The sequence below is a fragment of the Vulpes lagopus genome, chromosome 10 (assembly GCF_018345385.1).
Source record: "Vulpes lagopus strain Blue_001 chromosome 10, ASM1834538v1, whole genome shotgun sequence".
NCBI classification, from domain to species: domain Eukaryota; kingdom Metazoa; phylum Chordata; class Mammalia; order Carnivora; family Canidae; genus Vulpes; species Vulpes lagopus.
Genome location: NC_054833.1, coordinates 88,960,596 through 88,986,673, shown reverse-complemented (window position 1 = coordinate 88,986,673; position 26,078 = coordinate 88,960,596). Strand labels below are relative to the sequence as shown.

At 50.9% G+C, this 26,078-nt stretch overlaps 1 protein-coding gene across 2 annotated transcripts; it reads left to right on the top strand.

The window, feature by feature from the left end:
• The first annotated feature begins 7,175 nt into the window (after positions 1–7,175).
• Positions 7,176–25,238, top strand: GPR157 (G protein-coupled receptor 157). 2 transcript variants are annotated; one of them, XM_041772478.1, is made up of 4 exons: positions 7,176–7,647; positions 19,437–19,650; positions 21,775–21,939; positions 22,456–25,238. In XM_041772478.1, exons 1-4 carry the CDS (start codon positions 7,265–7,267, stop codon positions 22,666–22,668), a joined length of 975 nt encoding a protein of 324 aa, XP_041628412.1. In that variant the 5' UTR covers positions 7,176–7,264; the 3' UTR covers positions 22,669–25,238. The 2 variants fall into 2 exon arrangements, with proteins under 2 accessions (XP_041628412.1, XP_041628411.1); XM_041772477.1 differs by having other exon boundaries at positions 7,178–7,647; positions 21,775–21,969.
• Positions 25,239–26,078: the final 840 nt, after the last annotated feature.

Genomic DNA, 26,078 nt, shown 5'->3' with positions numbered 1-26,078 from the left:
AGAGGCCTTGCATGCTCCCTTGCCCCTCTCTGCCACCACTCCAGCCACAGTGGCACCTGCTGTTCCCTGAACAAAGAAGCAGGCTCCTCCTCAGGGCCTTTGTGTGTGCTCTTTCCTCTCTGCCTAGGACATTCTTTCCCTGAGTGACCCAGTTCCCACTCGCTCAACATCAGGATCTTGTCAGACACCATCCCACTGGAGTCACCTTCTCTGGACACCTGTATGAAGCACCCCCTTCACCCACCCCACCCAGCACCCCCTGGCCCTATTACCCAGCTTTACTCTTCTCCCCTACACTGACCACCATCGGACACATTGTGTGTTTGTTGATTGTTTACCATCTTTCTTGACCAGAAGGTGAGAGATTTGGTGGTATTCCGTGTCATAACTTCAGATAATTAGCAGCAGCTCAATAGATAAGTATGGAATGAATAACTTAGTAGAACCCTTTGATTCACTGAAATTCTACAATATTCTTCAAACACTGCTTCCTTATAAGCACTAATAAATTACTTGGCGTATGTATGTCTCCACTTTACAAAACAAAACCCTGGGCTAACCCTCAGACCCATCTTCCCTGTATTGGCTGTTATTTTGTTTTTGTTTTTAAAGATTTTATGTTTAAGCAATCTGTACACCCCACACAGGGCTCAAACTCACAGCCTGGAGATCAAGAGTCTCACACTTTGCCCACTGAGCCAGTCAGGCACCCTGTATTGGGGATTCATATTGGTTAAGGCAGAGAGACCAGGGTGCTGTAATAAGGAGCCCCCCCCCCATATCCAGTGGCTCCAAGGAAATAGATGTTTCTTCCTCCCGCGCACGCCGGTAAAGGGGAGTGTGCCCCGTTAGCGGGCACCCTAACACCCACCTGGGTTCAGAGATCTGGGTTCTTTCCATCTTCCTTCTGCAGTATCCTGCAGATCGTGCTCCTGGTCTGCATGTCCACGCTGTGTGGCTGCCTCAGGACCTCAGCATTCCGTTGAAAGGAAGGGACAAGAGTGGAAGGCCATGTGCTGTGTTTGAGGACCCACACCTAGAAGTAGCCCAGTGTCGCCATCCACCTTTCAGGTGAGGCCAAGTCATATGAGCACACCTAGCTGCCAGGGGCTCTGGGGAAAAGCAGGCTCTAGCTGGGTGGCCATGTGCCCAGCTACTGCCACATTGCCAAAGAAATAGCTGCTGTTGGCTCCATTTTAGAGATGAAGAAGCTGAGTCTAAGAAACAAATCACTTGTTCAAGTTGGTGCCCCTAGCTAATCTTGGCAAAGTTAAGTGGCCCCTTTTAGGTCACGCAGTGTATCTGTTTGCTACCCGTGTCACCAGTGACACAAACTTGGTGGCTCCTAAATCAACACCAGGTTATTATCTCACAGTGACTGTAGGTCAGAAGTCGATTGTGACTCAGCTGGATCTCTTGCTCTGGGTGTTGCACACCCTGTGCTGGCCGGCTGTGTCCTCAGCTCCGCGTGCAGGTGGCTGTGGTTTTCAGGCCACCCTCATTTCCCAGCAGCCTTCCCACATTCATGGGCCCACTGGCGACATTGCAGAGGGCAGCGGTGGGATCCTCACGTCAGAGCCCCCTTCTAGGGATCTCCCTCACTCTTGACATTTCCCTAATTTCCTCTTTTGCTACTAGCCAAAAAAAACCCTGCTTCTTTTGAAGGGTTCTCCAGACTGGGCCAGGTCAACCTGAATAATTCCTAGCCTCTGGAGGCCCACTGACGCAGGACCTGACCTGTCAGCACGGGCCACAGACTGGGTGGCTTAAATGGATAGACCTTGCTTTCTTGTGGTTCTGGAGGCTGGAAGTCCCAGACCCAGGTGCTGGCAGGTTTGGTTCCTGGAGAGAGCCCATTTCCTGGCTTACACATAGATGGATGGCTTTTGCCGTATCCTTCCATGGCCAAGAGAGAAGCAGCAAGCCATCTGGGGTCTCTTCTAAGGCCACTAATCCCATCATGGGGCCCCACCCTCGTGACTTCATCTAAATCGAATCACTTCCCCAAGGCCCCTGGCTCCTAATACCATCATACTGAGGGTTAGGACTTCACATGGGCTTAAGGGGCGGAGAGGACAAACATCCAGTGCATAACAGGCCTTCAATTACATCTTCAAAATTAGCCTCCCAGCAGCATTTAGTGTTTGGTTAATACCAGAGGACCCGAATCTTGGGGGGATGGGGTTGGTTTTTAGAATCCTGCCTACAGCTGGGGTTAGGACAGGAACAAGATTAGAACTTGGGTTGTCACTGTACCACAGGACCCCTCTCCTGGGGCCAGCAGTGTACCTCAAGGCAGTGCTACCTGCAAAATGAGTCCCCAAGCAGAGGTACAGAGAAAGATAGCCTTTCCTTCCAGTGGCTTAGCTTTTTAACAGATCTGGGTGTCTAAGAACTGCAGTCTGGGGCCAACCTGGGGGCTCCTCAAAACCAAGGCCTGGGTGCACAGGTGGGAGGGCTGGGTGCACAGCACGCCAGGGGTAGCAGCTTTCAGAGTTTGGGAGGTGCGGAGTGGGGAGGCTCAAGGTGTCGGGAGAGAGTTTAAATACATCCCACTGAGACCTGAGGGCCTCTGTGGGAACATAGCCCCACCAGATGGTGCCCCTTAAAGAGGGAAGAGGCCCCCCAACTCCAGAAACGCGGCTGGTCAGGCTGGTCCTGGCCTTTCAGCTGTGTGGCCCAACGGCCTCATGAGCATGCCAGGGATTGCATAACCTCCTTTGGGGGGGTGGGTGGAGGTGGGGGAATACAGAGAGGGGCCCCTATGGGCCGAGTTCCTCTTCCACAGCATTGCTCATTGTGGCACCGGGGAAGGTAGGGGCAAGATGGGCCATATTCTCCTCCAAACGGGGAAATGAGAAAGGTGACCAGCCCGCATTTCTATCAACAACATAAGGAAAAGTCCCCCTTCTGTTCTAGTTTTTAAAATCATGTACATGAAGGGGCTCCTGGGTGGCTCAGTTGGTTAAACATCCAACTCTGGGTTTTGGCTCAGGTCATGATCTCAGGGTCCTAGGATCAAGTCCACGTGTGGGGCTCTGACTTCAGTGGGGGGTTGGCTTGAAAACTATCCCCCCCCCCCGCACCTCTCCCTCTCTCTGTTTCTCTAAAAATAAATAAATCTTTAAATTCACATACATGGCTAGTTACTTAGGTTGGTGTTACACTCTGAAAATTGTTTAGGGCTCCTCTGACTTCGAGACAAGTTGTCACCCCTTTTGCTGTTGTCCAAGGAGGAGGATCTTGTGCCAGTGACTGGGGTGGGAGAAGGGAAGAGAAGTCAACCAAAGCCGATCTGCCTCTGGAGCCACTGGCCATGATTATGGGGTTACTCCACATCCGGGCCCCTCATTCTGCAGTCAGGCAATTGCAATGCAGGGAAGGCAGTCATGATGTGCCAGGGCCTTGGACATGGAGCAACAGACAACTGCCAGCTCGCTTGGCGCAAATTCTAGAGAGATGACTTGGGGTCAAAGGAAGACTCCATCTGCGTTTCTTACCAATTCCCCAAGGGGGACGGAAGGAGGGAGGACTGGGAGCCCAGAAGTGGAAAATGTGGCTCATAGGGATCGCATTCCCTGTGGGATGGGAACCGTTGGGGACAGCCTGGAGCCTGAGGTTTTTCTGGGTCCGCTGTTCTCTGGGTCAGTCTTCCTTGTGGGGCCAGCAGCCCCTGGGATGGGAGAAGCAGAGCCCAGGAGCTCTATGGAGAGGTGGGGAGCCTGGAGTCAGTGGCTCCCTTTGGTGGAGACCATACTAAGTAGCTTAAAATCACCCAGCAACCTGGCAGTCATGAGTCTCACTTCCTAGACCCTCGGGGCAACATTGGGGAGCTCAGGCTGTGGAAAATTAGCTACAAGCTTCATTTGAAGTGATTTGAAGGTATATCATTGCATGTCTCTTCCTCACACCACCCCCCCCCCTCCCCTGCCCCTGCCATACCTACAGTGAGAGGTCTGGTTCTTTGAATATTCTTTCCCAGTGCAAGGAAAACCAAGTGATCTCCTGACCAGACTTGCCTGTAAAATAGCCAACCACTCACCTGGGAAGGTGGGCAAAGGGCTTTCATTTCAATAAAGCAAGAAACATATAGTCGGGCCTGGTCTGTGACACAGCCTCTTGCCAGATCTCTCCTGTCCCTCATCCTCCCTCAAACACGCAAAGGATTAAATGACTCTGATCTTGATGGGAGAGGGGGCAGTCTATTCCAGGCTCTTGCCCAGCCACGTGCCAAAGCCCAGGGCTGATTGCACAATCCAAGCCTAAAACTATTAATATCTGTAAAAAGCTGAGAGGCTTCATTGACAGTACTCTCTGCCGCTGCGGTCTGTTCATTATCTGGGGTCCTCTCAGGAGGAGGTCAGGGGCTTCTGAAGTGACTCAGAAGGAAAACAGCTGCTCTTCTGCTCTGCAGAGCAAAGTCCATGAATATGCTTGCTCAAGCTCCTGAGAATTGTTTTTAGTAAATTCTTTTCTGATTAAAGAAGAATATATGCTCATTCCAGCATTGCTAGTAATAGCCCAAACCTGGAAACAACCCGTGTCCAAAAGCAGTAGAATGGATACATATATTAGCCATACAACAGAATACCATATGGTGATCAAAATGAATGAACTGCTGCAGCTTTGTGTGAGAACGTGGGTAAATCTCACAAAAATGATGTTGAGCAAAAAGCAGAAGACACAAAAGGAACAGTCTTCCTTGTGGGGCCAGCAGCCCCTGGGATGGGAGAAGCAGAGCCCAGGAGCTCTATGGAGAGGTGGGACACTTCCAAAGTAGAGTGTGATTCCGTTGATGTGAAGTTCAAGACAGGCGAACTATACCATTTTGTTTAGGGATGCATGCATGAATGGTTTTGTAAAAAGAAAGGAAGTGACTGAAGCGGAAGAAAGGTTTCGGGAGGTTTCTGGTGTGCTGGAAATGTTATATTTTTTTGCTCTGGGTGAGTATTTGTTGTATAATATTAGATTGTACCTTGTATTTTAGGTAATTTTCAGTATGTATATTTCAGAATACAGTGTTTTTAAAAGTTAGATCCAAAAGGTCTATGCCTATGATAATCTTTGCCTTTTGTGAATCACATGCAAAAGCAAATCTAATGTACACTAAAAACCACAAAACATCATTGAAGGAAATTAGTGATGACCTAAATAAATGGAAAGACATCCCATGTACATGGATAAGAGGATTTAATATCATTAAGATAGCATTAGCCCCCCCAATTTATATACAGATTCGAAGAAATCACTATCAAAATCCCAGCTGGCTGGCTTTCTTTTCTTTCTTTCTTTCTTTCTTTCTTTCTTTCTTTCTTTCTTTCTTTCTTTCTTTCTTCTTTCTTTCTTTCTTTCTTTCTTTCTTTCTTTCTTTCTTTCTTTCTTTCTTTCTTTCAGAAACGGAAATGCCAATATGGCATATGCAAGCAACCCCAAACAGCCAGAATAATATTGAAAAAGAAAAGTAATGTTGGAGGACTCATACTTCCCCATTTTAAAACTTACTACAAAGCTACACTAATGAAACACTTGTTGTACTGGGAAGGAAGGAAGTATAGGTGTAAATCTTCATGAGCTGGGACTAGGCAGTGGGTACTTGGATATGACACCAAAAGCACAGCAACCAAAGGGGAAAAAATAAGTACATTGGACATTGTCAAAATAAAAACTTTTATGCTTCAAATTATCAAGAAAATGAAAACACACAGAAGGGAAGATTTTATAAGTCATATATCTGATGTGAGTCCAGTATCCAGAAATATAAAGAACTCCTACCCCTTAATACCAAAAGGACAGAAGAATAGGCAAGGGAATGGAAGACATACACTTCTCCAGCAAGAATATGCAAAGGATGAGCCAGCACATGGAAAGATGCTCCATATCATTATTAACTAGAAAAATGCAAATCAAAGCCACAATAAGACGCCACTTCACACCACTAGGATGGCTAGAATAAAAAATAATAATAAAAAGTGTTCAGAAAATGGAGAGAAATTGGAACCCTCCTGCATTGCTGGAAGAATATAAAAAGTTGCAACCAGTTTGAAAAAGTCTGGCAGTTCCTCAAAAAGTTAAACACAGAGTAACCATATGACCAGCAATTCTATTCCTAGATGCATACCCAAAAGAATTGAAAAATGTGTCCACAAATGTTTAAACAGCATTATTCATAATAGCCAAAAAGTGTGTTATCAGCATATAAAAACGGAAAATGTGGTGTACCCATTCATTGGAATATTGCTTGGTCATAAAAATAAATGAAATATTATACAAGCCACAATGTGGATGAACCTTGAAAACATTCCAAGCGAACGGAGCCAGTCACTAAAGAGGACCTACTATCTGATTGCATGTATGCAGGTACCGGGGCTGGCAAATTCACAGACATAGAGGGTGGCTTAGGGATCTCCTGGCGCTGAGAGAGGGCGTAAACGGGGAGTGGGTGGCAACAGTTTCTTCTCCAGGTGACGAAATCATTGTGGAGTTAGATAAAGACGGTTGCACAGACTTGCGAATATACTATAAACTATGGAATATGGAATCGTACACTGAAAAGGGTTATTTTATGGTATGTGAATGGTATCTCAATTAAAACACATGAAATTTCCAAAAATCTAAAACCCAGTAAATCGGGAATCAAAATTTTATTTTTCAAAAAAAAAACAATAAGCTTGACTTTACAAAATAGCATGTTCGTTGCAAGAAAGAACGAGCACACTTCCTTCCCAGAGCAGCCGTCCCTGCCTGCCAACAGCGCGGTACCGCTGGATGAGGAGGGACTTGATCACAGTTGTCACTAGTGGGAAGAATGCCCCCGCCCCCGCCCCCGCCCACCCACACACACCCACACACACACCGGCGGGCTGAGAGGAGGGGAACACTAGTCCTGAAAACGCCAGCGCTTCCCTCTCCAGGACGGGACGTCCCAGCCACCTGGCTAGAGCAGCGGCCGCCCTGGCCCGGCGCGCAGGGAGAGCGAACGCGGGAGCCACGGGGTGGAGCCTGGAGGGCGCAGGGGGCGTGGCTCGGGGTGGAGCTCGGGGTCCGGGCGCCCTCGGCGGGCCGCGGGCGGGCGGGGGGCGAGGGCGCTGGGGGCGGGGCGCGGAGGGCGCTGGGGGCGGGGCGGGGGCGGGGCCTGGGCCGGGGCCCGGCGCGGAGGGGCGGGAGGGGCCGGGCCGGGCTGGGACGCGGACCGCGGGCGCGGCGGTGCCCAGACGGCGGTGCCCAGACGGCGGTGGCGGTGGCGGGGGGCCCTGCCCGCCGGGTCATGCCGCCGCCCGCGCCGCCCACCGAGCTGGGGCCGTCGGAGCGCGCCGTGGTGCTGCTGTCGTGCGCGCTCTCGGCGCTGGGCTCGGGGCTGCTGGTGGCCACGCACGCCCTGTGGCCCGACCTGCGCAGCCGGGCTCGGCGCCTGCTGCTCTTCCTGTCGCTGGCGGACCTGCTCTCGGCCGCCTCCTACTTCTACGGGGTGCTGCAGGACTTCGCGGGCCCCTCGTGGGACTGCGTGCTGCAGGGCGCGCTCTCCACCTTCGCCAACACCAGCTCCTTCTTCTGGACCGTGGCCATCGCCCTCTACCTGTACCTCAGCATCGTCCGCGCGGCGCGCGAGCCTCGGACCGGCCGCCTGCTCTGGGCCTTCCACGTCGTCAGGTGTGTGGCAGCAGCGCCGCCCCCCAGGACTCCCTCCCGGGCCCTGCCCTCTGCCCCCGTGGGCCTCGCGCCCTCCGGCGCCCGCGTCTCGGTCGGACCCCTGGCGGGGGGCTCAGGGGGCAGGTCCGCTCAGGTTCCCGGGCGGAGAGGTGGACCTGCCCCAGCGTCGAGCGTCGGCTCAGCCGCCCCGCACCTGCCCGAGAGGTGGGGGCCAGAGCTGGGCTCCCCTAGCTTGGAAGCACCTGGAGAGATGGCAGGGACACCTGATGCCTTTTGCCTCCTGCTTCCCTGCTTTCTGGCCGCTCTGCTGCCCATGCGGAGAGAGTGCTCGTTCTCAGGCCGAGGGATGAATTAGGTGATGCTCCAGGAGGGAGAGGGCGGCTGCTCCCGGTGCCACCCTGTGCCCCAGTAGGTGTGATGCGTTCAGCCACTCCCAGGCCAGCTACCCCCTGCCAAATGCGGGGTTTCTGCTGTAAAATTTCCGAAGTACCTTCTTCATTATTTTGTCTTTGCTCATCTCTAGACTCACACGATCTCGAGTTTCTAGGGTTTGGAATCTGAGGGTGAGGTCAGTGGCAGAGGCTGGTCTGGGAGAGGGCCCCCAGCTGCCTGGAGTCTATGAGAGCAGAGTAAACCCAGGCCCTGCCCTGCCCTGGCACTAAAGCGCCTCCTCAGGTAACCCTCACCTATGGAAGGTTGGCCCCTTTTTGGTGTAATTTCAAGATTTGAACATCTGATGGTGTCCTGCACCGCACTCAAGGCAGGAATTTTACAGGGCTTGTTTCTCCTTTTCCCTCTCCCAGATAAGAGCACCAAATACTGCCCTAATTATAGGCTCTCTCTGTTAAATACTTGAGTGCTTTCCACGGGACCAAACTGAGGACAGTCAGCACTTTGGTAGAGACAGGTCACCTGGGTGTCACAACGGTGAGATCACAAGCCCGCGAGAGTCATTTGACCTCTAGGTCTCAGAACTGCTGGATGAAGGCCAGCTGGTCCCTGGGAAACTAAGTGGCCTGCTTCTCAGCTGTTCATGTCAAAAGTTTTGCAAGGAGTCCACAGTACCTCAGATGCTGCAGAGACCCAAGGGGCTGCCTTTTCTCCCCTTGCCCCCTCTCCACCCTGGCCTCTGCATATTTCAGAGACCCAGTCGTTGGCAGTCTTGCTGGGTGTGGACAGCATGTACACCAGAGTTCACATGTACTTGAGAAGGAGCCTATGACTGGACCTGTCTTTGCCAAGAATCTTTTCTCTTGTTTTCCCTTCTTAAAAAATATATTGAAAAAAAATATTGAAAACAATTTTTTTTTAAATGATGAAGAAAACCTGGTGCATCTTATAGAAAAGGTACATTTCGTAATGAACCTGAGTTGGGACTTCCTTCTGTCAGTCCTAGGGGTGTTTTCTGTGATGCCGAGGGAAAGGCCTCCTAAGAAAGCCCATGTGTCCTCTGTGCTGGCCATAAAAAAGAAGGGAGTTGCTCATCTTTTCTGTTGAATGGGATCCATCAGCTTCTCAAAAGAAAATTACTAGGGTTCCCCAGGTGGCCTTGGACTCTGATCTCAACTCAGACTTTGTTCTCAGAGTCAGGAGTTCGGGCCCTGCACTGGGCTCCACACTGGACGTGGAACCTACTTAAAAAACTTTTTTTTTTTTTTTTTTTTTACCTATATCCAAGCTACAAAGGGAGTTTGACAATTTGTTCTTTGGAGCTCCCTTTCAGAAGTTAGCTCACCTTGCTGGTCTAAGAGAATTGGTAGGAAACCTGTCTAACAGGTTCATTTATTGACCTAGATTCCCCCAGACTGTATTGCTAATGACCTTGCTAAAGGCTCTCCATCGGCTTTCTTTGGTGTTGGAGTTTATAATTGTTTAAGACCTGTTGACATGAGAAATCTCATCTCCAGATGTAGTCTCCATGGTCATCTACTTTTTAACCATTTCAGACAACTGAATATCAGTCCTCATCAAAACTTCAGTTTGGGAAAGTTTTAAAATGTGATAACATAGAGGTTGAGAATGTCTATTGGAGTTTTTATGAAATGATTTCTTTTTAAGATTTTATTTTTAAGTAATGTCTGCACTCAACGTGGGGCTCAAACCCACAACCCCGAGATCAAGAGTTGCGTGCTCTACCAGCCAGGTGCCCCTGAAATGATTTTTTTTTTTTAAAAACAACAAATATCTTGATAAATAGACATAGGAGATATTCGGACAGAAGAGTCAAAATGGTTCATAAATATACGCGGGGAAAAGCTGACCCCATCAATAGTCAAAACAATACAAATTATAACAATGAGGTACCATTTTCTCATTAACTTAGAAAAAAATAGTAAAGTAGAATACTAATACGATAAATGCTGGTAAAGTGGTATTTTATTTTCCTACATTATTATTGGCACTGTAAACTGGAATAATCCACATAGAAAGTATTTGGTTCATACCCCTTGATCCAATAATCCTATTCATAGGGACCTAGTGTAAAGAGATAATCCAAAATACATTCAAAGCCATAGGTACAAAGGAGTTTGTACAGGAATTTGGAAGCAACCTGAATGTCCAAAAAATAGAGGAGCAATAGGTCACAAACTACACCTCACCAGAAATGTTACACAGCCATCAGATACTGGCTCTGAACTCTGTAAGCCATTTTTAAATGGTTTTTAAATGGTATGCTACAATGTTAAGTGAAAAAAAGCCATCTATAAAAGCGAACCAGGTAAAGTAGGAGGCCAGATAGAGTTCTGCACTCATACCACTACTCCCCAGAAAATGCCTGCACAGACCCCATCATAAGACCTGACCAGGTTCCCTTTACAGAAAGACTTATTTTCTTTGCCCGCTGGGAGAAGGAGGGCAGCTTAGACTTTATCCTCAAGGAAATGGCATTCTATCACGAGTTGCATCTGGCTCCTGAAGGCTTGCAAAGTGCTGGTTCGTTCCTTAGCTCATTGGCCACCAGTAGCCCTGGGGCCGGGCAGGTTGGTCCTGCCACAGCTGGCAAGACTTGCCCAAGCTCACATGGCCATAAATGAGGGGCTCAGGGTTAGAACTCCGAGGGTCAGTCCTCGGTTTAGGATCCCATCTTGTCTCTTGGCCCAACAATATTTTTTTTAATTAAAAAATTTTGGGGAAAAAAAAAAAGAAAAAAAAATTCTGGGGACACCTGGGTGGCTCAGTAGTTGAGTGCCTCCCTTCGGCCCAGGGCGTGATCCCGGGGTCCTGGGATTGAGTCCCACATCGGGCTCCCCGCAGGGAGCCTGCTTCTCCCTCTGCCTGTGTCTCTGCCTCTTTCTGTGCCTCTCATGAATAAATAAATAAAATCTTTAGAAGAAATTTTTCTTACATCATCAAACTATTTTTTAACTTTCCAGATTTCTGCCATGACAGACATTGTATCCTGTTGGTTTTGTCTTCTGCATTTATTTTTCTGGAACCATTTAAGAGTAGATTGATGTCCCCAGAACCCCTCAGTCCTTTAGTGTGTATTTCCCTAAGCAAGTGTCAGTCTCTTAGGTAACCACACACACCTTCCAGAAGCAGGGAAATGGTATAGCAGGGAATGATGCTATTACCGAGGGTGGACTTTACAGAGATTTTGCCCGTCTTCTACAGAGATTTCCCCAGTAGCAAAGGGAAACCCTTGGCTTGTGTTTGACTTGTTAGGTCTCTATTCTGCAATCGGCAGTAGTTCTTTCTTGGTGTTTCAGGACACTTCTTTGAAGAATACAGGTCCATTGTTTTGCAGAAGGTCCCTCTGCTGGGCTGGCTGGTGCTTCCCCACAAGTGGTTTCAGGTTTTGCACTTGGGCTGGAATCTAACAGAAGATTCTCACTGCTCCCTCTCCAGGGACTTTGATTTGTTCTGCCTCTGGTGATAATAATTTTGATCACCTGATTAAGGGTGTTGCCTGCCAGTTGTGCACAGCAGTTCCTGTTCTCCTCTTGGTAATTAATAAATACCTTGTCGAGATAAAGATCTTCTTATGCCTCAGACTTTACCCACCCAGTTAGCATGCATTGATCTGACAGTGTTCTGAAGTGAATTTCCTGTTTTTTGTTGCCTTTCTACGGTTGTGTGAGAATATTCAGCATTCAAGGGAAGGTCCTGTATTAAGTCCCTGTCCACCATACGTGAGCTGTTGAGGCAGCCTGACATGGACACCCGATATCTTACAGTCACATGGATGTGCATCTGTGAGCATTTACAATACCTTCTCTGAGAAGGTGCCCAGAAGGTCAGGCCCAGAGGCACTGTGGGTGCCATCAGTTCTTTTCTGGTCAGAAACCATCCCTGCCCCCCTGCTGATGGTGAGCTGCCCTCAGAAGCAGTTGTCAGAGCGGTGGGCTCCTTCTTCTGAACGAGGCCGGAGCAGGGTCGGTGGACCATCTCCTGTACCTGTGCCCAGGCACCACCGTAGCAGATGTCATCCTGTGTCCTGTGAGCAGGGGAGGAAGGCTGGGCTGGGGGGAGCCTCACTGCACCAAATCGTAAGGGAAGGGTCCTGGCCAAGCTAGCCACCTCAGGCAGCCATAGGGTTTCTTCTGGCACGAGGTGGGAGCAGATGTGGTGAGCATGACCTCTGGCCCCTGGGCCCACCTGCTCCCACTCCCTGGAGGTTGCCTGGGGTTCTGGAGGAAGAGTCTGTGGTTCCCAAGCTCACCATCAAGACCCCTGCTTGATGGGGGTGGGGAGTGGGAAGTTCTAATATAGACAAAAGAGGAAGTGAGGGCCACGAAGGGGAAGATCCCCTAAGCTCTTTGATGGGAAACTAGCTCACTGTGGGTCTCAGTGATGGGGCCCCAAGCAGGTGTGTCTGAATGAGGGTTGCATGTAAGCACCTGCATGAACAGTACCCCATGTCAATCGGTGCTCCCCAAAATAACAAGAGTTGAATTGGCTTTGCTTTTGCCCTCCTAAAAAAGTTTTTAGAGGGCACTGCTGCATCGTGAGGTCTCTGTACAGCGTTTTGTGTTCATGGGAAGCTGTCCGCAGCCCCAGGGGCTGTGAGAAAGCAGATGCTGCCCTGGAACCCCCTGCCAGGGCAAGTGCCACTCTGCCCATCCTTACCCGGCATCCAGTCGGCCAGGACCTGGCTGGGAAGGAGAGTGTCTCTGAGTGTTGCAGGGTGGCTTTGTGACGCCCACCAGCACCGGGGCTGCAGAAGGGGCACCAGGGTGTGTGTATGCATAACAGTTCCTTTGGACACCCCCCTTCCACACTCCCTTCTGTGCCCAGTGCCACAGAGTGACCTCGTGGTGCCGGGCTAGTGGCCGGCCCCTCAAACTTCTCCCACGACCTACCCCTCTGCCCCACACTCAACAATAAGTGCCCTTTGTTTGGGGAAGAAACCTCCAGGCAGCCACAGGCCTTGTGATTCTCTCCACCAGGCCTGGCTCACTGCAGCTGCGCTTCCCTCTGCACAGCTCTGTCTTGCTCCCAAGAACTCTCTAAATTGGCACATTGTTGCACGGTAGTTTTGTTCTGAAAGCATTTTTTAAGTTAACATTCAAGGCTTTCCGTAGGCCACCCAGCACATAGACCAGGCACTGCTGTTTGTGGGAGAAGACTCTTGTTTCTTTCCCATCAGATGCCAGCCCCCTTCTGGAAACATCTGTAGGAAGAGTGAGGTTTGGGGTGGAGGGAAGAGTGCAGGAATCTAACGGTGGAGGTGGATAGACTCTTTGTGCAGAGTCCCTTCTGTGTGAAGTGCAACTGTCCCTCTAGGTGTCCCCCACCGTGACTCTGGTGGGAGAGATTTCAGAGACCACTTACTGGCAGAGCTGGGAACTCTAAGGGAAACCCAGAGCATCACTGTCCTGGAGACAGGCCCCCGGCTCAGGGTCAGATGACCAACGGCAGGGAATTCAGGCATTGGGGATGGGATGGCTTACTCACCACCTGGCTAATCCTGTGGTGCTTCTGGTTCTGCTCCCCTGGAGGAGATATAAAAACAAAAGGACACTAGGGCCCCTGGCTGACTTGGTAGGTAGGTAGGTCATGCAACCCTCAATCTCAGGGTCTATGAGTTCAAGCCTCATGTTGGGCACGGAGATCTGAACAGATTTTTGTTGTTGTTGGTTTACCCCTCCCCTAAGCTTACTGAGGGACCCCACCAGTCCAGATGTGTTGGGATTCCCAGGAACTAGCATGTGTCTCTTCCCCATATTTCATAGAAAGCTTCCCTAGTCATCTCCTGGGGCTGCCCTAATAATGTACCACAGACAGAGTGGCTTAAACTAGAGAAATCCATTTTCTCATAGTCCTGGAGGCTGGAGGTCCGAGATCAAGGTTGGCAGGGTTGGTTTCCTCTGAGGCCTGTCTCCTTGGCTTGTAGATGGCCGTCTACACCTTTGGTCCTCACACAGTCTGCACCTGGTGTGTGTCTGTGTCCTAATCTCTCCACATAAGGTCGGCAGTTGTGCTGGATTAGTGCCCATCCTCCAGACCATTCTAATTTAATCGCCTCTTTAAAGACCCATCTCCAACTATAGTCACATCCTGAGGTGCTAAGGGTTAGGAGACTTCGACATATGAATTTGGTGGGGACACAACTCAGCTCTTAACAGCCTCTGAAGGAGGACAAAGCCATCTTGGACTCTGGCCTAGGTTTTCAGGTGAACACAAGCAAGAGGGTGTGGGCTTCTGGTGCCCCTCTAAGTGGGGGATTGTGTCCAGAGTGTGGCCTTTGGGCTTCTTCTATCCAGGTGACCCCAGCACTGCTTCTCCTCGGCCTGAGTTATAGCTTAACAATCTCGGATTTAGAATGTGGGTCACAAGCATCCACACAGAGGCAGGACAGTTTGCTCACAGTTCTGGTCTGCCCACATGTGGGTGTCAGGGTGCTTCCTCCAACCATGGGAGTTTCTAGGTCATAATCAACTAAAGCCCATGATTTTTTTTCACATGCTGTTATTCAGCTATATTTTACTTGTTCTGATTTTAATTTTTTGGTTGCCAGCTTCTTTATTAGGAGGGAAAATATTACGTGGTCTGTGACAGAAATTGGAAGTATGCATTTCTAGAAAGCAGGGATGTCACACATGTGTTTCTAGAGTATCTTCCAGATTCACAGCCCCTACAGCTCAGGCCAGCCACCTGGCCAGAGAATGGCTTGGCTTATCTGAGCTTGCCAAAAATATGGACTTTCTCCTCACTCTATAGGTGGAGAACCCGGGGCATCTTCAGCTTTTTATCCTCCACCTGGTGGCATCCTGGAGCCAGCTGGTGAGACCCAATTATTAAATTTTAGGGCATTTTGTGAGCTGATTATTAAGTACAATCATTAATAAAAACTAAACTATATAAACTTATAAGTTGTATTTAAAAGAGTAGTAAGAGTATTAAAAAATACATCTTAATTATTTTACTGTTATCTGTGCACTTGAGGTTATTTACAACTATCAAATCTATGGGATGGAAATACTGTCAATTACTGTCCATCTGTCCCCAACCACATGTATTGGTGGCTTGAAATTAGTCACAGTGGGAGTACTGCACCATGAAAAACAGCAAGCACCACAGATCAGGGCTTGGTTTATTTTGTTGATTGTGTAGAGTAGAGGTCAGCATACTTTCCCTGTAAAGGACCAGATAATAGGTTTTTTTCCAGCTTTACAGGCCATCTGATCTCAATTACAGCTTTTCAGCCTCTGCTCTTACAGTTACAATAAAACTTTATTTAAAAAAGCAGAAAAGGGGCGCCTATGTGGCTCAGTGGGTTAAGCATCTGTCTTCAGCTCAGGTCATGATCCCAGAGTCCCTGTTCAGCAGGGAGTCTGCTTTACCTTCTCCCTCTGCACCTGTGTGCATGCTTGTGAGCTCTTTCTCTCAAATAAATAAAAATCTTAAAAAGAAAGAACGAGAGAAGAAAAGAAAAGAAAAGAAAAGAAAGAAAGAAAGAAAGAAAGAAAGAAAGAAAGAAAGAAAGAAAGAAAGAAAGAAAGAAAGAAAGAAAAGCAAAACAAAGCAGAGCAGACTCTGGCCAGATTTGGCCTGAGGGCCATAGTTTCCTGGACTCTTTATCTAGATTTGAGAAGATGATAGAGGAAACATCAATAGTTAAAACTATACCTAACAGTATTCCTTGTATGAACTTCAGCAGAGGTGGTAGTCAGATGGGGCAGGCAGGAAGCCAGGTATTTAAGGGGTGAGAAGACATGGTATTGTGGAGCAGGGGGAAAAAAAGTAGAAATACCTTTCCAGGGTTGGGAAATTAATATCTGATCCCACAAAGAAGTTGCTCCCTAGTCACCATTTGTCTTCTCCCTTAGCTTTTCCTTCCTTCACATTTTTCTTATGTGTGAAGAAAAATTAAAACATAAACAACTTCATGTCATGGAACTACTCTCATTTGCCAACTGCAACCATAGTGGGTTGGCAAAAATTGAGTGCATTCTGTGAGGCTCGATTGGCTATATGGAATTCACCACAAGGACCGTAGTGTGATGTGTTATTACCTGCAGATTGTGTGCTTCACGTCTTTTATATCAGTTAAATTAATAATAAACATGTATGTGCATGCTTACATACGTACATACACAGGCACCGGCATACAAATCCTTTCTGTGTACAGAGCCAGTTGTGAAACACTAACCAGCACACCACGGCCCTTACCCATAACTCACAAGTCTGGTAGAGCCTGCTTTGCTGGGTCGTTAGCCTCTCCCTCCCTCCCACTCCATTCCCACCCCTCCCTGACATTGCTCCTTACCACCTCCTACTTAAATACCTCCCCAAGCAGCTTCTGGCCATCTGCTGAGGTTCAAACAGTGACTCCGATTGATCAACCCACACTCTTTCTTTTTTTTTTTTTAATAAAGATTTTATTTATTTGAGAGAGGGCTAGATTGAGGGAGTATGAGGAGGGGAAGCAGGAGGGACAGAGGGAGAGGGAGAAGCAGGGAGCCTGGGATCATGACCAGAGCCAAGGCAGAGGCTTAACTGACTGAGCCACCCAGGCGCCCCAATCAACTCACATTCTTAACCCTTTAAAGCCTTCTGCCTGTTTGGTCTTCTCTCTGGCTACCTCCCAACACAGACTTAGCTCCAGACGCACCCCAGTAATACAGAAGAAACCCATTGCTTTCTAGCTTTCCTAGGACAAGCCTGAAGTCACAGAATGGATCTGTTTCCGTGGGGGAACCCGGGTCTCCTGTGAGGGACGTCAGGAAGGAGGAATCACTGTGCCTGTGAGCGCCTGCCCTGGGCGCACCCTGTGTGCTTACTTCCAGCTGGGAGGGCGCCCCTCCAGCCCCTGCCCAGCCTCCTGCAGGGTGAGGCTCTCTACACACCATGCTTTTCTCCATTGCAGGATTCCTTGGAGGAGCCCCGTAAACCATAAAGCCATGAGGAACAAGACAACTAAAAGCTTTTTACTTCCTTTTCAACGACAATATGTTCATGCCGTGAAGAGCTAAGGAGTAGATTGGGTCACTTGCCACAAACTTCACCCATTCAGCAGGTCCCTGTTCTGTTCCTACCAGGCGCCAGGCATTGTTCTAGATGCTGGAAAGAGCAGTGCACCTGCCCTCATGGAGCTCTTTGTTGTGACATGTTGTCCCCAGATGCCCCCAGGATGGCATGAGTTTTTTTGTTTTGTTTTAAAGATTTTATTTATTTATTCATGAGAGAGAGAGAGCGCGCGCCAGAGACATAGGCAGAGGGAGAAGCAGGTTCCCTGGGAGAAGCCTGATGCTGAACTCAATCCCAGGACACCGGGATCATGACCCAAGCCAAAGGCAGATGCTCAACAACTGAGCCACTCAGATGCCCCTAAATGGAAACCCTATATTATGACAGAACAGTTTGATGCTAATATATGTCCACTTCATAAATAAGTAACTGATAGGACAAGCATCTAAAGTGGACAGACTCCTGAGGATAACTTGGTACCTTTCTCACCACCCTTTTAACTTCTGTGGGTTTTTTGTCCCTTTTGACCTGACTGAACACAGCACTTCTCCTCATTCTGGCAAGACTAACACTCAACTTTGGTCTCATCAACTGTTCTACAACTTTCTCTCTAAAAGAGTTGCTACTGGCCGGCTCAGTGGAAAGGCATGCTACTCTTGATCTCGGGGTCGTGAGTTCTAGCCCCCCATTGGGTACAGAGAGAATCCTTAAAGTAAATAAATAAAAATTAACTTTAAAAAAGCAGCTGTTGGGGGATCCCTAAGTGGCTCAGCAGTTTGGCGCCTACCTTTGGCCTGGGGCGTGGTCCTGGAGTCCTGGGATCAAGTCCCACATCAGGCTCCCTGCATGGAGCCTGCTTCTTCCTCTGCCTGTGTCTCTGCTTCTCCCCCACCCCCCCACCCCCGTCTCTCATGAATAAATAAATAAGATCTTTAAAAAAATAAAAAGGCAGCTATTGGGGCAGCGCGGGTGGAGTTTAGCACTGCCTTCGGCCCAGGGCGTGATCCTAGAGACCTGGGATCCAGTCCCACATCAGGCTCCCGCATGGAGCCTGCTTGTCCCAGTGCCTGTGCCTGTGCCTCTCTCTCTCTGTGTCTCTCATGAGTAAATAAAAAAAATCTTAAAAAAAAAAAAAAAAAAAAAAAACAGCTATTGCTCACACAGAGCTCTCAGGATATAACCAATTTCTGACCTCAGGGTTTTACTGATGACATGTCCTGTTTACATACTGCTTGTCTCCCAGCAACTGACCTGGGACATAGGCCCATAGGCCCGTGTGTACTCTTCCCAGGGGCAGGAACCGCATGGGCCTCACACGTTCCTGGCACCTGCACTATAGGCCAGAGTCCTGGGACGTTGGACATGACTCACGGCAGCAGTGGTCAGACACAACAACACACTTACCGGTGCCCCAGACGTACACCAGTCAGTTTATTCTCGTGACAACCTGCTCTGCTCCAGGCACCATCACCATCCCCCACTTGGTGGAGAAAAACACTGCTGCGTTGAGGCCAAGTTGGAGTTGGGCCTGCTTGAACCCTGTTCCTTGCATGGCTGCCCAAACTCCACACCACCCCACTATCCCACTGTGAAGCCTCTGTGGGTCCCCTGGCCCATTTAAAATGCTTCACAAGCAGCCTGGTGTGGGGACACTGGGAACCTTGGGGCTCAGTTCTCATCTGGCTGTGTTGCCGTCAGGATGCACTCTCAAAAAAGTCAGCCTGGTGCTGCCCTAAAAGGGGGCCCCTGCCCCAGGCCTTATGCTTCAGAGGCCATCTGTGACCTTTGCCAGGAATATCCTTCCCATAGAGCAAGGAGTCCTCAGGCCCAGAGAGATGTGCCCACCCAAGCCCCTGTTCCCCTTCCTAGATCCTGCTGCAGGTGCACAGGACCCTAGCATTCCCTCCCAGGCAACCTCAAGCTGCCAGTGCATGCACCCCTGGGCCCAGGCGGCCACGGGGGCTGTGTGGGTGAGACATGGGTGCATGGGCTGGTGCACGCTGGCATGCAGGCCACCCTGGGGGCAGGAAGGAGCTACCCTCGCCATGCCACAGCATTCTCACACCAATCACCAAGGAGCCCAGCGATTCTGAATGAGAACCTGGCCTCTGAGGGGTGGGGGTGGGGGAGTATCTGTCAGGCAGGAGGCCAGGACATCCCTGTGTCCTCTTACTCAGGCTCTGCGACATTAGGGTGGGCCTGGCAGGGCTTGGGCAGAGTGGGGCTAGGTTAGGGGAGTTGACGACTCCTGCCTTGCTTTCTCCAGGGATGCTATGTGGTCCAAGGTTTGGAGAGCACAGCGGCCAGTGGCATTGCCCCTGCTGGCTTTGTTGGGAGCCTGACCTGCTGCCTCCTGTCTGCCCCTTGTTCCTCAGCTGGGGGGTCCCGCTGGCCATCACCGTGGCAGCTGTCGCTCTAAAGAAGATCGGCTACGATGCCTCAGACGTGTCAGTCGGCTGGTGCTGGATCGACCTGGAGGCAGAGGACCGCATCCTGTGGATGCTGCTGACCGGGAAGCTCTGGGAGATGCTGGCCTATGTCACGCTGCCCGTCCTCTACCTCCTCATCAGGAAGCACATAAACAGAGCGGTAGGTACCTGCCTCCCCACCCCCCACCCCCGGCCCCTATTCTAGAACTTTCTGGGGCCACTGTGCCCTGGCAGCCTGGTGCTGGGCTCAGCCACTTGGGGGACAGGTCAGGGTGACGCATCATGGGCTGTCTGGTTTGCTAATGATGCAGCCCTGGCAGGGGTGGGTCCTGTCATTTCTCCACCACGGACAAGGGAGTAGAGGCTGGCGGAGGCTAAGGGCCCCCTAGGCTCACCCAGACCGTGAAGTCCAGGCCACTGCGGCCACTGCCACTGCGTGTGGAGTCCGGGAGGGGAGCAGCGGCCTGTGTTCTGGGCCAGGCCTCTGCTGCCCTCTCCTGGCAGGCCGCCGGGCTTGCTCCACCGGGAGGGGAGTGCTGCTGCCGGGAAGCAGCATCCAGATCACTGGGCCGCCATGGCCCCGGGAGACAAGGGCATGAGATTCCCCTAATGGGCCACACGATGCCTCAACCGCATTCCCTGTGGTCACTGAAAATGTGTCATAAATGCAGACTCTTCGGGGTCTCGGGAGCTCAGAGAGCAGGAGCCCAGCTGGCTGGAAATTCCAGGCAAGAAAGGTTTTCCTCTGATGATGTGGAAAATCCTTCCTTGTCCTTGACTGCCGGCTCTGGGCTCTGCAGGCCGAGGCGCTGCGGGGCTGGCTGGTCACGGTGGGGCTGCAGGGGACAGGGCTGGGCGTGGGGACAGGGTGGATGTGGGGAAGGGTGGGAGAGTACTGAAGGGGGCTTCCGAGCCCAGGCCCCGGGGCGCCATGGCCATGCTGGGCTTTCTCTTTGCCCCATTTTTCAGGGGCTGAAGCTGCAGGGGGGTATGCCCCCCTTTATTCTTTCGGGGTGTATGTGACATGGCAGCCATTTCTGAGTTCGTAGGGTGCTTGTTCCCTGCGGCTCCTGCCAGTGGCTTCTGGAGTCTAGACTTTCACTCTGAAATTTCCCGGCCTTGCCGCCTCCCTGCCCCCCTCTTCTGCTACTGCTGGAGTTGCTGAGCGGTCCTGAGGGGCTTAGTGATTGGTTTGGAATCCATCTTCTTGCTGGTCTCCTGCCTGGGCTGGGAACACCCTTCTTGGCTCCTTTTCTTCCCTGGGAAGGTTCTGGGCTCCCAGATGAAGCATCCCAGGCTGTCCGTCTGCAGCCGCCCTTCCATGTACCCCTCTTCCTTGCCCTTCCAGGGTGACCTGGAGCTGTGCCTGGGAGCCCAGCCCCCATGGGAGAACAGATCCTGTCTTACAATCCTGCAAGTGTTTCCAGAAAACCGGAAGACTAGTGGGCAGGGAGGGGTAGGGGTTGTTCCCTGCCCCTAGCTAGGAAGGAGAGCTAAGAATAAGTGAGCTGGGGGCACTCCAGTGGCTCAGTTGGTTAATTGGCCAACTCTGTTGGTTTCAGCTCAGGTCATGATCTCCCAGGGTCATGGGATCAAGCCTCTCGTGGGGGTCTGAGCTGAGCACAGAGTCTGCTTCAGATTTCTCTCCCTTCTCCTCTGCTCCTCTTTCTGCCCCTGCTCATGCACTCTCTCTCTAAAATAAATAAAAATAAAATTTTGAAAAAAAAAAGTGACTTGGAGCAAGCTTTACAAAGAAGAGTTGCCAAGGTATGTCGCTTCTCCCCACACGTGGGCTTTCAGTGTCCCAGACACAGGACCAGGCTCAGAAACACATCTTTGTTATGAATAGCTGCATCTATGGCTACAAATTCAGTTGTGATCTAGAGATGGAGCCTCCCCCTTTTTCTCACTGAAGGTGTTCCCGGGAGTGGGGAAGTACAAAGCTCCGCCCGCTCCCCTGTCCTTTCTGCCCCAGCTTTGCATGGAGCCCCTCCTTCACAGGCCTCTGCCCTGGGGGAGCTTGCATTCTGGAGGGGGAAGGCAGGACAATAATAGGCAACAGGCCTGATAAACAAAGATGAGTAGCTTCTAGGATGGAGGATGTTAAGAGCTACAAAAAAAGGGAGGGGGGGGCAAAACTAACTGAATCTGGGGACAGGACTACCTGGAAAATGCCTTTGCCCTTGAAAGGAGGTTGTCAGGCTAGGCCTCCTCCAGGGGGTGACATCGAGCAAAGATAGGCAGGATGAGTGGCTCACACTTGTTCTCTGCGTTCCCTGCACAGCACGAGGCGCTCTCCGAGTACCGGCCCATCCTCTCCGAGGCGCACCAGCTTCAGCGCCGCGCCTCCGTGGCCGATAAGAAGCTGATCCTCATCCCACTCATCTTCATCTGCCTCCGGGTCTGGAGCACCGTACGATTCGTCTTGACCCTCTGCGGCTCCCCAGCGGTGCGGTCGCCGGTGCTGGTTGTTCTGCACGTATGCAGGCCTGCCCTCCCTGGCCCTTGCTGCTCTGGCTCTGGTGCAGGATTAGATCCCCGCCCCTCCCCAAGCCCCCATCTCCCACAAAGTGGGTGCATCCCAGCACACCAGTCATCCTGGGACTGGCAGGAATCTCAGCTCCATGGTGCCTTCCTTTCTGCCTGAGACCCAATGGGGGAGTCTTAGTGAGAGAGGGTGGAAGGGCAGTGAGGCTCAGGTGCAGCCCAGGGGCATTAAGGGGCCCTCTGGTGGCCTGGGAATGGCCCGGAGAGAGCTGCCTTGATCCTGTCCTTCCCAACACAGAAGACCTGCAGCTTGGGGGCTGAATACCAGCCTCGGTGGGTGGAGGACAGGGTTCTGGGGCCCAAAGCACTTCCTGGTGTGTGTGTGTGTGTGTGTGTGTGTGTGTGAGAGAGAGAGAGAGAGAGAGAGAGACTGCCTCCAGCTCGGGCACTCATGCCTCTCCTTTCCTCCCCTCCCCAGGGTATTGGGAACACGTTTCAGGGTGGCGCCAATTGCATCATGTTCGTCCTCTGCACCCAGGCCGTCCGAACTCGGCTCTTCTCTGTTTGCTCCTGCTGCTCTTCCCAGCCATCTACAGAGAGCCCGACTGGCCCCCCCAAGGCTCCTGCACCCTCCAAGACAGGAGACTCTCAGGGATCCAGACGCACCCCAAATGAACTTCCAAGCACCTGAGCTTTTCCCTTCCTAGTTCTATACAGGTGCTGCCTCCCTGGGAACAGGTGGCTCTATGAGTCCCTGCTGCAGGGAGTGGGGGTGGGCATCTGCTGGCACTTTAAGCCTTCTGCTTTTGAAGCTCTTGACCCCCCCAGTGGGGCAGCAGCCATGAACTCAGCTTCTTCTACCTCCTAGACCCTCGGGTAGCACATACCCACTCGCCCCCATGTCTGGCTGCACTCGGGGGTACTTGTCTGCAGTGAGATTGCATGCAGGTTGGCAGTGAGATTGGCACATGGTCACTGTTAGGTTGCCCTAATAGATGTCCACTGGTCATCAGCCTCATGACCACACAGCACTATTTACAGTTCGAGGGACCCACACCTGGGGGAAAGGCACAAAGAAATATGTATACCTTGCATCTATCCTAAATAAATGCCGGGGGTTGCCAGAGATGCATCCCCCACTTAGATGTGACAAAGCAGATTTTGGGTTTGTCAGGGCATTGAGATTTCCTGGAGAGCCTAGCTTTGCTGGTCAGCAAAAGAGCCATTTCCCTTTAACCAGGTTGAAGGTTTCCAGGTGACTACCATGACTCTAGCACAATCACTCTGGACAGCTGGTCCCCTTGGGGTCTCCCAAATTCTCTGTATGGGTTGCCAACCCTTGATGCAGATTGTGCTTGCATTTTGAGCCCAGAATCCATACCCTTGCCTCCAGCGGTCACTTTAAAATACAGGTTCCCTTCTCTAGTGCAAGAGCTGGAACAGGTACAAGAAGAGGTATTACGGGGAATCCCTGTGGGTGCCTGCTGCCTCTCGCATCTGTTCTCCTGAAGACTGGAACGGGGAGAACTGGTGAGGGATCGACTGATTCACTTCCTGGCTTGTTTTTTTATAGGAAAGGTGACCAGAGAGTTGGTGAATGATCCACAGACAGATTCCTCCCTGTTGGTTGGGGGAAGTGACACAGGCATCTTGGGGTGATTATTTACTTTTAAAAGAAAAGGATTTAAAATAAGCATCCACATCTTTGTATTCGTGGCTCCTCCACCAACATTTCCTCTAATTTCAGAAAACAGTTTCTCTGTTAAGTCACAGAAGCCACTGGCAAAGATGGCAGGTGTCTGCGTCACCGCAGGAGGCATGGGGAGAAGTATAACTCTAGCCTATAGGTGTCCCTCCCTTGGGTTTGGTCAGAACTCTGCAAAACCAAGATGACCTTCTGAACCTGTAAGACCGTTCTGGATTAAAGCCAAAGCCTCACCATACTGCTGATTCCTATTTTATTCTCAGAAGCAAAATCTGTCAGAGGAAGATAATCTGAAGGGAAGAGTCATTGATAGAACTAGATAAAAAATACTCATTTTTGGTTTCCCCACCCCCTTTTTTTAAAGGTTTCTTTATGAAAATCGGCAGAAGGTGATCATCCCTTTAGGACCCCTGGGCTGCCCTACAGAAAGCTGCCTGTCATAGGGCAATCTCCTAACAGAAATGGCCAATAGAAGGGGAATCCAGGGATCCCCTAAAGACAAGACGGCAGATCATGGGCACATGGCTTCTAGAATGGAGCAGAAATTCAGGAAGTTACTTGCTGCAAGAGAGAAAACGGTTCAGAGCTGAGTTAGCCTGTGGGCCACAGAGGATAAGAAGAAAATAGGGCCTGCTCGGAGAGGGCCCCAGAATCCTTGGCTTAGACTGCAGTGCCTGGCGGGTGTGGCTTCCACAGGACTGGCGAGACTGGGTGTCCCCAGGCAGGCCGCTGTCAGGAAGGGCCGGCAGAGGGAAGAGGGGCTCAGGAGACTCTCTGGGGCTCCCTCAAGTTCTCATTCCACTTGTTTGATGCCGCTGCTGTGCTGTCTGCTTTTGTAACAACCACCTAAATGTTACCCCTGGATATTTCCATTTCCACTCCCCCTGCTGCCTGCCCGGCTCTGCCGAGGGCCCAGGTGTTCCCATGATTGGTGGAGACCATGTGGGCAGGGGAGGGGTGCGTCCCAGTGCCTTGGCCTGAGGCCAGGGGCCCCGGTGGGGGGTTGGGGAGGCTGTGGCTGGATCTCTGTGGGGTTCAGAACTGGAAGGTGATGGGAGCAAAGTCATATCTTAGGAGTCCGGGAGGGGCTCCTGCTTTCCGATCAGAGCAAGAGAGGCTTCCTCTCGAACTTAGCTCGGGCCCCTCCGTGGGTTTCTTTCTCTTCCATCAGCCTTGCGCATGTTCCTGCACCTGTGTCCTCCCTTACAGACGTGTAACTCAGCCAGGACAGATGCTACGGCCTCATCCGTGTGTCCTCAGCCCAGAGCCTTCTCTTCTCAGGCACTTTCTGCCTTTCTGTGCTTCTCAGTTGTTTATGTTTGTTTTGTCTTTTAATGAAGTAGTATTTGGCCGGGGCTGAGGGTGCACACAGAGCGCTTCTTATGTACACAACGACAAGAAACCTTCTACCAGAAACGTTTTACAAACTTCCTGTCATGGCATAATAACAGTTGTGAGGTCTTTGGGGCCTGTGCAAAACTGTATCGAAACCCTGATCATCTTGGGTTGAAGCCAAAGTCTCCCTATTTTAACTTAAATAAAATAATTATTTTTTCTTTCGCGTGTTTGGTAAACTGATTGCCCGTGGCCCGGTTGGGGATTGAGGTGGGCCCAGACTAGCCTATGCTCTGGGGCAGCTCCAGAGCCTTCTACACACCTGAGACCTGGAAACAACACCTGGGCCCTTCTCCGTGGGCAAATGCAGTCAAGTTGGGGGAAACCTATTGGCTCAACCATCTTCTCCTGAGTTCACCTGACAGGGTCTCAGGTGTAGGAGGGGCAGGCAGGGAATGAGGACTTTAGATACAGATTCCTGGGCCCTGTCCCCTATGAGGATCAGCAGATCCAGATTCCAAGGACCTGCAGCTTGGAGCTAAACTCCCATTAGCCAGACACTCCAGCACCGAGTCACTGACCCTGTTCTTGCCCTGCACCATTTTATCACGGCACAGCGGGACTCACGGCAATGGCAGCTACAGGCTGCCCAGTGGCTGGGACTGCTGGGACATTCCAGGGCTCTTCTCCGAAAGTAACAGCCATCCAAAAACTGGCCAACGGCAGCCCAGCCCTCAGAATTGGGCTCTAACTGCTCCATCTTGGGAACTTTGCTTTCCAGGGTGCTGCTCGTTTCTTTTTTACACTTTCTGGGTTTTGTGACATTAATGAGCACATGAAAAGATGCTCCACGTCATGTATCATCAGGGTAATATAAATTTAAACAATGGGATACTGAGGTGCCAGGATGGCTGAGTGGGTTAAGTGCCTGCCTTCAGCTCAGGTCATGATCTCAGGGTCCTGGGATCGAGCCCTACATCTGGCTCCCTGCTCATCAGTGACTTTGCTTCTCTCTCTCCCTCTGCCTACCGCTCTGCCTACTTGTGCTCACTCTCTATCAA

Bases quoted from the DNA above. Each gene is read 5' to 3' on its own strand.
- GPR157 (XM_041772477.1), top strand. From the start codon at position 7,265: ATGCCGCCGCCCGCGCCGCCCACCGAGCTGGGGCCGTCGGAGCGCGCC. The intron at 19,651-21,774 runs GTAGGTACCTGC...TTCCCTGCACAG, and splicing joins GGAAGCACATAAACAGAGCG to CACGAGGCGCTCTCCGAGTA. The intron at 21,970-22,455 runs GTATGCAGGCCT...TCCCCTCCCCAG, and splicing joins CGGTGCTGGTTGTTCTGCAC to GGTATTGGGAACACGTTTCA.